Source organism: Podarcis melisellensis (assembly GCF_964234715.1).
Source record: "Podarcis melisellensis genome assembly, chromosome: 10".
Taxonomy (NCBI): domain Eukaryota; kingdom Metazoa; phylum Chordata; class Lepidosauria; order Squamata; family Lacertidae; genus Podarcis; species Podarcis melisellensis.
The window spans coordinates 65033571-65048704 of NC_138542.1; the positions used below are offsets into that span (position 1 = coordinate 65033571).

General features: G+C 43.2%; 1 protein-coding gene across 8 annotated transcripts in view; it reads left to right on the plus strand.

The window, feature by feature from the left end:
- USP6NL (USP6 N-terminal like) overlaps window positions 1-15134 on the plus strand; it is a 146741-nt gene that overhangs the window by 108104 nt on the left and 23503 nt on the right. For all 8 annotated transcript variants that reach the window (XM_081926911.1, XM_081926908.1, XM_081926910.1 and 5 more), the window contains 6 exons: window positions 1692-1740; window positions 6292-6412; window positions 7923-8017; window positions 12665-12730; window positions 12847-12946; window positions 14069-14221. In XM_081926911.1, the coding sequence (XP_081783037.1) occupies window positions 1692-1740; window positions 6292-6412; window positions 7923-8017; window positions 12665-12730; window positions 12847-12946; window positions 14069-14221 (584 nt within the window). The remainder of the gene's footprint in view (window positions 1-1691; window positions 1741-6291; window positions 6413-7922; window positions 8018-12664; window positions 12731-12846; window positions 12947-14068; window positions 14222-15134) is intronic.

The following is a 15134-nucleotide window of genomic DNA, read 5'->3' on the forward strand; positions in this document are numbered from 1 at the left end:
CGGAAAAGGCCCGTTCTTTTGTTTCCACCCTTGAGGGGGTGAGGCGCAGGATCCGGGTCAGTTTGTGTGGGGAGAGGTGGTCCTTAAGGTATTGAGTTCCTGAGCCATGTAAAGTGTTACTGGTCAACACCAGCACTTTGAATTGGGCCCGGAAACTAATTGGCATCTATGACCAAACTAGGGATTTTGATTCATTACTAACTATGGCTAGTTTTCAGCAAATCGGCTTCATTACTCATTGTTTTAGGTTAATCGAAACTCATTGGGTTTCATGTGACATCTTAAGGCAGCCCTGTTCAGGGAAGTTTTTAATATGTAATGCTGTACTGTTTTTAACACTGATTGGGAGCCGCCCAGAGTGGCTGGGGAAACTCAGCCAGATGGGCGGGGTATAAATAATAAATAATAATAATAATAATAATAATAATAATAATAATAATAATAATCTGAGGGAAGGGCCATTGAGATGGGCTGTGAAAGCGGTCTTCCGTGTTAAATGTATGGAAATCCTATCCAGATGTCTGAATCTCCAAGCATCCTCTACTGTTTGTCTATTATTCATAAAAAAACATTTTTATACCACGTGGTTGTGCACTTGGAAGTAAAATTGTAAGAGCATCATCTGGAGAGAGACTGGAAGCTTTTAAAATAAGGACGCTTTAAGAGAAACAAGATAGAACCTATGGTGCTAAAGCATTTCCCCAGATTTAATACATAAAGAAGCTTGTGCATATGGGAGGGAAATGCCTCATCTAAGCTTGATCACAGGAGTAATTTAATCTCTCACCGAATATGTTTTCCCTTACAAAATCCTTTTCTGCATCCTATAGGAGAACGTGATGAACATGGTTTACTAACATAATAATATATTCTTAGTTTAATATCTGTGAAACTGGTGGTTGAAGTGTAGTGTTCCATGTATCAGTGAGGGTCCTTGAATGCTCCCTTTCATTTCAAACTTGTGAAATCAGATATAATGAAGTATTGATTCTACCCAGTTTTGAAAATGCCAAATGCCACGTCTGTATGAACCCAACAATCAGTTGGGATTGAAACGTTTCATCCCACATCCTCCTTGTTCTGCCTGACTGGAGTGTCTTTCCATGTATTCTTTGTCATCCTTCTAAATTGGGTCTGTACTGGGCGACACCCGCCCCTGCCCCATCCCACCCCCAGCACAACACAGTTGCACACAGCAGAATTATATTCTTTTTCCTGCTATAAGGTATGCACTTAAATTTCTTGCGTGCTACAGTCACCTTGTGTTTTAGTGCAAAGCAGAAACCCAACTCCATTGTCTATAACTAGTTACCAGAGAGGAGCTCTCCTCACTGCAACATTTTGTTGCACACCTAATTGCAATAATAGTTGCACAAACTCCTTCCCTTCTGCAGAAGTCCTCCATTTCTTTGGCAGCCGTGGGGCTCTTTTAGAACTTTGGTTTGAAATTAGGCTTGACATAAAATGGGGTTGTTGGAGGACTGGCTTGTTAGCCTTCAGATGTTTCCAAATGTATTAAAGTGTGCAAGAATTTTACAAATATTTATCCTTTTACAAAGGTTATGCAAATGTACAAAATGTGCTTCTTAAGTCCTGATGGTAGTGAAGTTTTATATCATGATTCATTAAGTATTTCACTAGTGTGCACAAAGAATGAGTTACAAAATTTACTTTCTGTCTTTTCTCTCTAGACAACAAGCTTTATTCCATGTTTTAGCTGCATATTCTGTGTATAATACGGTAAGTCACATAGTATGTGGGTGCATATTGATCTAAATCCATACACACTCAGTTACTACGCTTATTCTTGATATATTGCATAGGTAATGTGTGTGTGTGTGTGTGTGTGTGTGTATATATATATATATATATATATATATATATATATTTGCTTTCGTAGATTTTCACGGGTACAGGAATGCAGGTTTTGGTGTCCTCGGGTGTCTTCCCGTGTAAAAGTTGGGGTGTCTAGGCGACGTTTCGACGAGGTCTCACTCGTCATCTTCAGGCTGGTGCTTTCGGCTTCTTGTTACTGGAACAGAGCAGGATCTCAGTGTTTGAGTTCCTATAAATACTGTTGAGGGGGTGTGGTGTATAGCCTCCAATGTTCTGGGCAGAGAGGAAGTTCCCAGGCTAGTGTGCCTTTTCTTCTTTTGTTCCTTAATTACTTGAGGGATATCTTGAGTGATTTCTTGAGTGATATCCTGAGTACCACTTAGGTGGGTCATTAGGTGTGGATTAGTTGCTAAAGTCTTTGTGTCTTGACCTCTTGAACTTTGTGAAGAGTTTTTCTGAGAAGATGGCTGTACTGCACTTAGTTGTGCTCTGGCTTGGCTTCGTGTATAGGGGCGAGCTGTGGTTTTGTGGCCTGTGTCAGCCAGATCTGTGTAGGGATTGCAGGGGGGTGCAGCATCCGGAGGTGCCACCATGGTTTGGCTACTGGATGGTGTCTGTAATTTATCTGTGGAGAGGGTCTGGGTTTGGGTCTGGTGTGGTTGATTGGTGATGGCGTTCTGTGTGCCTCTGGATCTGGTGTCAGTTTTTGTGGGGAGGGCTAATTTCCAGATGTCTGGCAAGCGGGATGTGTCGTCACGCTTGTTCATGTTGTGAGGGTGTTTCTCTATCTCGATGGCTTCCATGATTATTCTCTTGTGGTGATGTTCCATGTTAAAGAGCAATTTGGAATCTGCAAAATTAATTTCGTGTCCTGTTTCTTTCATGTGTTGGAAAAGAGAGGAAGTTTTTTCTTCTTTTTTGACGGCATTCTTGTGTTCTGCGATACGTGCATTTATTCGTCTGTTTGTTTGTCCAATGTACGTGGCTGGGCAGACTTTGCAGGGTATTTCATAGACCCCTTGGTTTTCCAACTGGATTTTATCCTTGGGGTTTCTGAGGATATTGGCTATTTTTTGGTTGGTGCAAAAGGCTGTTTTGATATTGTGTTTATGGAGGATTTTGCTAATTTTATCTGTAGTGCCCTTGATATAAGGAAGGAGGGCCATGCCATTGTTTTCTTCTGTGTCTTGGTTTTTGGGGGGTGTTTCTTTTTGGATTAGCTTCGTAACCCTGTTTTGCTGGTATCCATTGGCAATTAACACATTTGAGAGATTCTGTAACTCAGTTGTCAAGTGGTCTTTGTCAGCCAGGCGTTTGGTTCTGGAGATGAGAGTCTTGGCTACGGAGTTTATTTGTGCAGGGTGGTGGTGTGATTGTGCATGTAAGTAGCGGTTGGTGTGTGTTTTTTTCCGGTAGATAGTGTGTCCTAGGGAGCCATCAGGTTTTTTGTAGATTAGGACGTCAAGGAAGGGAAGTTGGTTGTTGGCTTCTATTTCCATAGTGAATTGTATTTTGGGGTGTAGGCTGTTGAGATGTGTGAGGAAGCTATCCAGTTTTTCCTTCCCGTGTGGCCAAATTACAAAGGTGTCGTCAACATATCTGAGCCAAAGTTTGGGTTTGTGTTCTGACTTGTCTAAAGCATTGGTTTCAAAGTGTTCCATGTACAGGTTTGCGATGACCGGTGAGAGGGGTGATCCCATAGGTGCTCCTTCTATCTGTTTGTATCTTTGTCCATTGTGGATGAAGTACGTGTTGGTTAGGCAGTGGTTGGTCAGGTCCAAGATGTATTCGGGGGGATTGTATTTGTTTTGAATGGCTGTCAAGGCTTCATTAATGGGCACTTGTGTGAAGAGAGATACAACATCGAAGCTCACAAGTAGGTCATTAGGATGTAGGTTTTGCTTCTTTATTGTTTCTATGAACTGGAAGGAGTTTGGAACGTGTGAAGAGATGGATTCTGCATAGGGCTGAAGTTGCTTGGCGAGAAATTTAGCGAGATTTTGTAGAGGTGAGCCTATGGAGCTGACTATTGGTCTGAGTGGTGTTCCTTCTTTGTGTATCTTGGGGAGGCCGTAGAGTTTGGGGCATCTGGATGATTTTTCTCTGGGGATGATTCTTAGCTGGATTTCTTCACTGATAGGAGAGGCTTTTATTTTGGATTTGGTGGTTTTTTCCAGATAGGTGGTGGGATCTGTTTTTATAGGTTGGTAGGTAGGATCTTGGAGTAGATTTGATAGTTTTGCTTGGTAGTCCGATGTGTTCATCACAACAGTGGCATCTGGAAATTAGCCCTCCCCACAAAAACTGACACCAGATCCAGAGGCACACAGAACGCCATCACCAATCAACCACACCAGACCCAAACCCAGACCCTCTCCACAGATAAATTACAGACACCATCCAGTAGCCAAACCATGGTGGCACCTCCGGATGCTGCACCCCCCTGCAATCCCTACACAGATCTGGCTGACACAGGCCACAAAACCACAGCTTGCCCCTATACACGAAGCCAAGCCAGAGCACAACTAAGTGCAGTACAGCCATCTTCTCAGAAAAACTCTTCACAAAGTTCAAGAGGTCAAGACACAAAGACTTTAGCAACTAATCCACACCTAATGACCCACCTAAGTGGTACTCAGGATATCACTCAAGAAATCACTCAAGATATCCCTCAAGTAATTAAGGAACAAAAGAAGAAAAGGCACACTAGCCTGGGAACTTCCTCTCTGCCCAGAACATTGGAGGCTATACACCACACCCCCTCAACAGTATTTATAGGAACTCAAACACTGAGATCCTGCTCTGTTCCAGTAACAAGAAGCCGAAAGCACCAGCCTGAAGATGACGAGTGAGACCTCGTCGAAACGTCGCCTAGACACCCCAACTTTTACATGGGAAGACACCCGAGGACACCAAAACCTGCATATATATATATATATATATAAAAATCCTGATTTAGTACACCAGGATGTGCACAGGTTGTGTGCATCTGTGAACAACAAGTTAATAGCTTCCAAACAAGTGAAATTTTATCCATGGCTTGGTTTCTAAATCCTTGCTTGCATGGAAAACGCTAACCAGTGTTTCCAGCTCACATATAACAGGAAGCTGTGGTTAGCTGTGTCTTCCTGGTCTGTTTTGCTACTCACACAAACAGAGAAATTGATTCAGCTGTAAATGGGTTGTGTGTGAGTGCACACAGCTCATTTGTATCCTGGCTTATTAAGCGAATATTTGGTTGTATGAACATTACCAATGTGACCATAGCCACGGAAGCAGAATTTCAAAAGCAGAACTAAGGTTGTTGGATTGTAGTCAACGTGCTGCCTACAAGTTGTGACTCAAAGAAGGTGTTTCTGATTATTGACCAGGTGCTACCAAAACTTTTGTTGCTGTAATAATTTCTCTTTTTTTGTCTAAAACCATGGAGATCAGAAACAAGCTTACAAGATCAGTAATAAAATATTGTATTTTATTAAGAGCAGCCAGTGTTAACAGAGCATAAGGAGCCAGTGAATCTGGTGTCAACAAAGAGGGGTTTTTTTTGCCTTGCTCTTTTGTTCTTTACAAAAGTTTAAAGCATCCCTTTCCACCTTTGGGGTTTGGTTTTCAAATTCCAGGGGAGTAATCTTTGCAGCAAAGCCAACTAACACTCTGATGGCGCCATAAAGCCCAACAGGTTTATTGTAGCATAACCTTTAATGAGGTATTCCACTTTATGTGGTGCTGAAAACCTGTTGGTCTCTGAGCGGCCACAGAATTCTTAGTTTGCAAATTGCGGTACACACTTAACCTCTGGGGTAGGGTAGGGTAAAAATCTAAACAAGGAGATATGTTATTTTTCAGATTACACGGAAAAGCAATTCTTGCTCATGCTGGGTGAACATTTTCAAAAGGGGAGTAGGGAGGAAAGGTGAATTAAAGAGAGAGTTTGTGGCCTAAGCATCTCCTTGAAATACAAACTTCCTATACGCAAGGACTAGATTTGAATACAATAGCATTCCACCATGTGAGCTTACACTTACAGTCTGAAGGGATTCAGGAGAGAACTAGCCCAAAGTGTTGCAAGGGCTAGGTGGAACTGCAGATCTGGAATGTGCCTTCAATGGTTGACCATGCGTCTTGCTTGCCTGGAGAAAGGGTGAAGAAGGGCGCGTGAATGTGTGGGTGTAGAAACCTCTGCCTTTTGCATAGTTCCATCCATTGCTCTGCATCTGGCCCACTGGCCTGTGGCTCCAGGAAGATGGTCCACAACAAAATGAGACCTTCAGCAACATCACCACTTGTTCTGCCGCACTTTTGAAGTGATCCACAGGGCTGCAGTTCTTCTGTCCCTAGCAACTTCCTATTCACGCCACAAGAATCAAATTGACCATGTAATTTGTGGCGTGTTTTTGTTGGGTTTTGTCGCTGTTTGCAGATTCCTAAACGCTTGTCTACCTTTTCTCCTCCTAGGAAGTTGGATATTGTCAGGGAATGAGCCACATCACAGCTTTACTTCTTATGTACATGAATGAAGAAGATGCCTTCTGGGCCCTGGTGAAACTCTTCTCGGGACCCAAGCATGCTATGCATGGTATGTCACCCAAATCTTGCTTCAAAGCACTGATTAATTCTCATCTGATTTTTCAATTATTATTATGAAGTCTGGACTGGATTTGTAGTACGGCAGGCTGGGCCTTTTGGCTATTAATATGCTCAAAATACTTAGAAAAAAATGTGTTGTTTTTTAACCGAGAATTTTTCTGCAGTCTATGATAGGTCTCTTAAAATGCTCTTTTGAGGTCATTTGTGATGATGTGCAGGGACTGTAACCCTGCACATGACCTGCTTTCTGTGGGCATGGAGCTGGCTGCACAGAAAGTTTTGCCCTCATTTGAATCCATTATTGCAGCTGGAAATCAGGAGTGGAATTAAATTTCCGGTGTCCGCATACTCAGAGCAGGAATTTCCCCTGTAGGGCAGCATTCTTCCCTGGCCATTTTCAACCTGGGGCAAGCAGTTTTTGCATTTAGGATAAAGGGCGTGGTGATGCTTTAAACATGATTATGGGAAAGCAGCATAGAAATAAACTTAATAAACAGTAACATAAGATTTTGGCGATCTCAAATGCTCAGCAACTCTTAATTCAGTCTCTCGCTCATTGTTGGTAATGTTGATGTTGTGCTTACTTGCACCATCTGGCCACAGTGTAAACAGGACATGCCTCCAGCAAATCAGTCCTTGGATGGGAGAACCATGACCTTCTAGATATTAGGCTACAACTGCTATCAATCACCATGGCCAATGATCAGGGATGATGAGAGTTTATTACAATGTCATCTGGAGAGCCATAAGTTCCCCATCCTTAGTCTGTCTCCTTCTTAATCAGATTGGTTCACACCTTGTACTTATTTGCCTGCTGTGTGCAAGCTCCACAACTTTGGCTCCCTAAAAAAAGCTCTTTGGTGAAGTCTCCCCCCCAGAAAGCTCAACAACTTTGGTGAAGCCTCCCCCAAAAAGTCAACAACTTTGGTTAATCCAATGGGTAGATCACTGCCAGTTTATTTATAGTGGGAGCAGATCACAGTCTCTTGGAAGTTGGACACCCCTGAAGTACAGCATCAGACCATGGTTTGATATTACAGGAACAGACCCAGGCTTATGTGTTCTTCCTACCCTAGCTGGCATGGTTTTACCCAACAGCAAACGATGGTTTGCTGCAAACTGCAGTTGGGAGCTTCTAACCTTTGCACATCAGGGTAAAAGGGAGTGCATCAGTCTGGGTTTGCAATGCCAAATCACCCTTTTGGTATTGCATCTCAAAGCCCCTGTGCAAAGCCTGCTGCCTTTTCTGTATGCCTTACCAGCTTTCACGCATCTGATGAAACGGGCTCTTGGTCATCTATGTTACGTCACAATGAGTAAATTAATCTTTAATACGCCACAAGACATTACATTGTATTTTAATGTTTAAGTGATTTCCGCCCCCATCAGAATTATTTCACTGCAACACGTAAACCTGTGAACATGGTTTTTTTTGTGGGAATTTGTTAGTGTTCATCATGTTTTTATTCTCTCTTCCCCTCACCACCCCAACCTTTTAGGTTTTTATATTCCGGGTTTTCCCAAGCTGTTGAGATTTCAAGAGCATCACGAGAAAATAATGAAGAAATTTTTGTCTAAGCTTAAGCAGCATTTTGTAAGTAAATGCCATCAGAATATGCAGTACATAAAGGGCAACCCATCAGCAAAAGGTCCAATATGATATTTAATTCTTCCCTGCCTGCTTATGCTGGTGTGTAGGGAATTTATGGAACTACTTTATGCCAAATCAGGTCATTGTTCTGTTGTGTTGCTGTTTTCTGTATCTACTTTGCTGGACAGTGGTTCTGTCGCAGACAGAGATCTTTCCCAGTACTGCCACTGAAAGCCTGTTTAACCTGAAACACTTTTAAAGTGATGCAAGGGATTGAACTTGGAACCTTCTCCATGGGAAACATGGGCAGGGTGTGTGCAAAGATCTGGGGGTAGTTGTGCTGTGGTATGATTCTAAGCCTGTAATGAGTTTGACCAAACTGCGGGAGGCAGTAGAGGACAGAGGTGCCTGGCGTTCTCTGGTCCATGGGGTCACGAAGAGTCAGACACGACTAAACGACTAAACAACAACAAAACAACAACAAATGATTCTAAGCCTGTAATGATATGTAGATTATAAATATTTTAGGTTGGTTAATTCTGCATAAGCAATGTGTGATAATAGTATATAGTCCTGAAAAGCAAGGGGTGGGGCTTCTCAAGCCAGGGATGGGAAACAAACCCCCAGCATCTCTATTCACTAGCCATAGTTGGGGTCCATAGGGTTGGCATATTTGTGAAAATCTGGACAGAGAAGTAGTTGAGCTTTTTTTGGCAAACACAAAAAAGAGGTTTTCAAGCTAATTTTAAGGAATATTGCCAAAAATGATACTACCAACATGGGTTGCCATACACCCGGATTTTCCCAGACATATTCGTGATTTCCGCCCTGCCATTGCTTTTGACTGCAGTGTTCCAGCTATGGCAACCTTTGGACCCATCAATATCTGTAGAGCTGCAAATTCCCCACTCCTGTCCTATGCTTTTTAATAGGAAAGTACAGCAAGGGACGCTGGTGGTGCTGTGGGTTAAACCACAGAGCATAGGGCTTGCCGATCAGAAGGTCGGCAGTTCGAATCCCACAACAGGATGAGCTCCCGTTGCTCAGTCCCTGATCCTGCCAACCTAGCAGTTCGAAAGCACATCAAAGTTCAAGTAGATAAATAGGTACTACTCCGGTGGGAAGGTAAACGGCGTTTCCGTGCGCTGCTCTGGTTCGCCAGAAGCGGCTTAGTCATGCTGGCCACATGACCCGGAAGCTGTATGCCGGCTCCCTCGGCCAATAAAGCGAGATGAGCTCCGCAACCCCAGAGCGGGCCACGACTGGACCTAACGGTCAGGGGTCCCTTTACCTTTACCTTTACAGCTAGGATAGGAAGTTTAGAGTACTCCATGGAATCCCATATCTCCCCACCCCACACTCTTTCCATTTCAGAGCTATCAGTAGTAAGTGTTGCATCTGCACCAATGTTAACTTCTATAATCCTAGCTCTTGTCAAACCACTGTTTTGCAGTCCATCTTAGAAGCAGGCTTTCAAGTTCCAGTTTGGCCCAGCTATGCTTAGCGCTAACATCAATACAGTGGTACCTCTGGATACGAACAGGATCTGTTCCGGAGCCCTGTTCGCATCCTGAAGCGAACGCAATGCATGTGTGCGCGGGTTGCAATTTGCCGCTTCTGCGCATGCGCGTGACATCATTTTGAGCGTATGCGCAAGCGGTGAAACCCAGAAGTAATGCACTCGGTTACTTCTGAGATTGAGACGTGCGACATCTGAACATCACTATGTTTTCCCCAAGAAACCTATGGGGGTTTTGACTTGTTTTATTTTTTTTATTTTCAAAACATTTCATTGAGACATCCCAAGCATCTGCATTTGAAATTCTCAGAAAGATACAGGAAGGGAAACTTGACCATGCCTGCCATAGCTATTCATCCGACTTTATGAACCCAACATATAAACAAGTTTTTTAAAAAGGGAAATATACATATAAAGAAACAAAGAATCATAGAATTGTAGAGTTGGAAGGGACCTCCAGATATCATCTAGTCCACCCCCCCTGCAATGCGGGAATCTCAGCTAAAGTATCCATGACAGATGGTCATCAAACAGTAACCAGTAATTATCTTCTGTAGCTTGATCAGGATGAATATAGCACTTTTATGCAGTAACAGGTGTCAAAAACAAATTGGTGGTGGTATTTCCACATTGATCGATCGATCGATCGATGGATAGATAGATAATGCAGGAATTGTAGTCTGAGATAGATGATAGATAGATAGATAGATAGATAGATAGATAGATAGATAGATATAATATTATTTCAGTGCAGAGAAAGGAAGAGATGTAATGGTGAACCAGGCTTAAGGATACAACCCTTGAGTAACGGGATGTGCCCTTTATATAAAGGTCTCTACTTCTGTGCACATTCATGCGCAAAGTACTTTTTATTTCAGTGAAGACCCACTATATTTCCAAATGCATAAAAGCTTCCAGCCTTTCATATATTTTTTTGTCCATTGTGCTGGAAGCTTATGAAACATGAAGCATATTCCTGCTAGGAAGTATAGTACATTTAGTTTCTTTTTCAGGGTGTTTGATATTAACTCTCTGATCAGATCTAAAATTGCTAGAGACAGGATCAACAGTAGCCTTAGGTTGTGGACTTGAGCACATTTATAAGAAAGGAAAGTTCCTGCTGAATGCAGACGGACTTCATCCCTAGTCTTTAATCTTTGATATCTGCAGCAAATGTTCTAAACGTAGTGAGTCGCCTCATGCATGCCATATTGGTTTTCCAAAATCTGTTCATGGGTAAGGGAGAGTTTTAAAAAGGATTATTTAAATCTACTGGCTGGTGAAAACCGAAATCACTTTCATGCTTACCTCTAGGCTGTAAATTGTGGTTTTAATTTTCACAGCAGAGTTCATACAGAGTTTGGACTGTAGGTCGTTGCTACTTATTGCTTTAATTTTGGAGAAGTGTGCCTTCCAAGGGAGGAAACATCAAGTGCATCTTGCCTTGAGTCCGTAGGCTTCCTCGTCTGGGTGTCTGAAGGTTCAGGGAGGCTACTTCTAATAAATGAAAGTAAACAGCAAGCTGCTAAATCTGTAAAGCAAGGGAGGCACAACCACTTTTTTAAATTTGAAGAGTCAAAAGTTGGGTGTGTTTATGTAGAAAATTCTTAACAGCTCCTCAACTCTTTCTGTCAGGCTAAGAAATCCCAGCGGAGCCTCTTTTATTGTTGGGATGCTACAGTGAAGGGACACTTATTTGTAGAGCTGTTCTGTAGAGACAGAGCCACGTACCCTTGTAGGGGAGAGTTATTGCCTTCTCCATGGTGTCTGCTACTTCCTCCCACTGCACCTTATTCCCAGGCTAGTGTGCTGTTCCATTCATTCTTCTCAGTGTTCCAGGAGCCCCATGCAATTAGATCACACAGCTGCCACTTCCGCCTCTGCCCATTCAATCTCAGCAGGAAGAGGGGTTGGCAAGGGCAAGTCTCTGTTGCACCCTGCTGCGTTCGAGCACACTGGGCTTTCTGATCAGCTTCAAGCAATTTCCACAGCTTCCCAAGAGCTGCACTTACAAACAGCAGCAAAAACCCGCCCTGCAGAAGCACAACATACAAACCCAACTTTCAAACCATAATTTCTAACTCCTGTTCATGAGGTCTGCAGTTGGCACGCACCCCTTGGCTCAGCTTTCTCAGACCCACCAAAAGTTTTGGACTACGTCTCCCATCAACCCCAGCCGGCATAGCCAATGGTAGGGGGTTGATGGGAGTTGTAGTTGAAAACATATGGGATGCACCAGGCTGCTCTGAATAGACTGTGGGCAAGAATGGGGAATTGGCCCCAGAAAATGAAAGGAGTTATGTCCCAGGGCTTGGTTCCTGGTTTGCCATAGTGTGTAGGGGTGGGGTGGGAAGCTACTTGCTATGCTGCCTCTGCATGAAAGAGGCATTCTGTACATGCTCAGGTATGCTGTGTTCCTTCATCCCTTTCTCTAGAGGAGAAGCATGGCCAAAATTGGTGAACTGGATCAAACTTTTCATAGAGGGGTATGGCCACAAGAGGTTTTCTCTTCTTATGCCAGGTGGATCAGGCTTTGTGCCTAAATGACTGCTTGTATGCAACCCTGAAGCTTCAGAGTAAGGCAGTCTCCCCCTATGGAATCATATTCCAGAAAGTGGGGCATTGCAGTAAGTAGAGAATGCCTAGGCACACATTTTAACCATGCTACAGGAACCTTTCTTCTAAGCTCTCCCCAGCAAACCAAAGTGATTGTACAGGGAGAGGTATTTTTAAAAGTACACATGACCCAAACCCTGCATTCTTCGCAACCACCCTCTTCAATGTTTAACCTCTTTGGATTTCTTTTGTCGACGGAGGGGAAGACAGAATGCAATAGAAATCAGTCAGGTTTCAGGCTGAAGATATTTTGGCCATTTCACTTTGGGTTTGCAGTCCAGAAGTTCATGCTCTTAGTTGCCAATGTTTATGCTGTGTGCTTAGCAAGGAAAATCTGTTTTTGTATGTGCTGCCTTTTTTTTTTAATTATTATAGGGGTTTTTTTTAAATTACCTTGTTTGTAGGGAATATTTTTTAATGGGCTGCAATATAAATTCAATAATACTAACTATTTGACTACTTTGCATGATGCTGTGTTGGTATCTGAAGTTCATAAAACTGCTTCTTCTTGGCAGGACTCCCAGGAAGTCAACACTACGTTTTACACAATGAAATGGTTTTTCCAGTGTTTCCTTGACCGTGTGAGTTCCCTTTGTTTGATGCCTTTCCCACCCCAATCATCCCAAGCACACATTTTTACGGCAAATCTGGATTTCTGTTATTTTTCTGATGCTTCCCATGGCTTCTCTCATTGCAGACTCCCTTTACGTTAACCCTCAGGATCTGGGATATCTACATACTTGAAGGAGAACGGGTTCTCACTGCGATGTCTTACACCATTTTGAAACTGCACAGAAGTAAGATCTCTGTCCTGGCTCTAAACTCTTAACTCACCACATGGCATGGCAGGCACTTGTGAATAAAATGAATAAATTAAAATCCAAAAATTTTCTCCAGTTGGGTATTTCTCAGTACTATTTATTTATTTATTATTATTATATTTTTTATATTTGTTCATCACTTTATCTTGCCCAGGGCAACCCACAGTGACTTACAACCTACCAAGCCATTGATGTTCTCTCCCCCCCCCCCCCCCGGCACTTCTGGGGAGAGAGATCTTGTGGGTGCTTATTTCACACTGTCTCCAAAGCCACCACAGCTTCACTGTTGGGAAGATTCTAATGATTAGAAATAGGTTGCAAAAGATGTGGCTACAATATGCACAATAAATCTGGTGGCATGGTATACTTCCCAGCCAACAGGAATATAGACGCTGGTCAGACGGGCTCTACTCAAAAGTACAATTTCCTGAGGAGATTAAATCACAGCAATGAGCGGAGTCTTTTTGGTGATAGCCCCAAGGCTTTGAAATGAGCATTCTCTGTAGGTCCTTTGCTGGGCCTCCTTTTTGACTTTAGGAGACTCTGTGAAGCCCACCTTTCAAAGCAAGCCTTTGTTGGCTGATGCTCCTGGTGCTTCTTATCGCTATGATTGCAATGTTTCAGTTATGTTGAGTATTCGTTGATTTGCTGCCGTTTCAGGGGGGTTGTTTTTGTCAGATGTTTCTGCAACCTGTTTCAGTCTCTGAGAGAGGCAGGACTGAAATGGTTTAAATAAATGGAGGGGCTAACAGGAAAGCATAAGGGCAGTGCTCACTCCCAATAACAACACCACTTTCCATGGCTACTTCCATGCTTATGCCTCCCTCTTGATTTTCAGTACCCTGTGATCTGCCCCCATTTCTGTCTGCATGTACCACCTGTGCTTGTTGTTAGAGAGAGCAATGTTAGGGGATTGGCTTGATATATGACAGCCTTATGTTTCTGTCAAGTTCTAGAATTACACTAGGTGTTTGTTTAATTAATAGATATGAATTGACAGAGAGAGAGAGAGAGATTTCTGTTTCAATAGAGAAAGCAAATATGGCTACATTTTAGTCTACTCTCTGATGTCGTACTCTTCTCCCCCTCCCAACCTAGAACACCTGATGAAATTGCAAATGGAAGAACTCGTGCAATTTCTTCAGGAGACCCTCGCCAAAGATTTCTTCTTTGAAGACGACTTCGTAATAGATCAGCTCCAGAGTTCCATGGCAGAGCTGAAACGAGCAAAGTTGGACCTGCCAGCAGCAGGTAAGTAACTCAAGACACAGCCGCTGCTTTGGAAGCAGGCAGCCAGTTTTAGTTGGTTTGTGGGTCTACGCAGCTTTTGTCACTCTGCCCGGCCGAAACACCACCTGAAATGGAGCTGCATAAATATGGCACGGTGCAGGAAATTCACAATTTGGTATCCCGTTCCTGGAAATCCTGATCATTTCCCCAAAAGGTATGCCCACTTCTATCATGCTCCTAATCTGGAAGTGTAACAAAAGTCCCTGCAAGGAGCAGGTAACATTGTTCTCCTGATGCATCTATGCCCACATCAGGAAGTTGGCCAAGTACTGCACACCCTGAAGGCAGTGCCTGACCAGGGTTAGGAGATCAGTGTTTGGATGAACAGATGCATTTTGCAAGCAACCCATTCTGCAGAAAGGTGCATGTGGGTCAGGCTCATTGTCCCATCCTGGAGAGCACAGGAGGTAAACTTGCGGCCTTTTAGTTAGCAGGAAGGCAACATCGTTAAAATGCTGGTCTTGTGTTCATGCCTTAGCATGCGGCGCCGGAAAACAATTTTCGCCTCTGAGTGTGAACAACGATCAGAGATGCTCTTTTCTAGACCTATCAATCATTGCAGAAAGAGGGGAGGGCTGGGAGGGAGGTTTCCTGGACTGTTTGCCCCCCCCCCAGCATTCATAAGAATGTCTGTGCTGTTTAATGGATAAGTGGGTTTTTGTGAGCTGAGAAAGGAAATTGAATTTTACCCTCCACTATTGAGAGGGCCCTTCAGGATTTCTGCCAGTTTAGTGTAACATGAGAGAGTGAGCAGAAAAGTCAGGCACTAGCTCTTCCTTGGGAAGATGGGGAGGAGATCGTAGAGGATGTCTGTTGTAACTGTCAGGCTTTTAATGTTCTTAACATTTATGGGGTTGGACTAGAGGACCCTCGG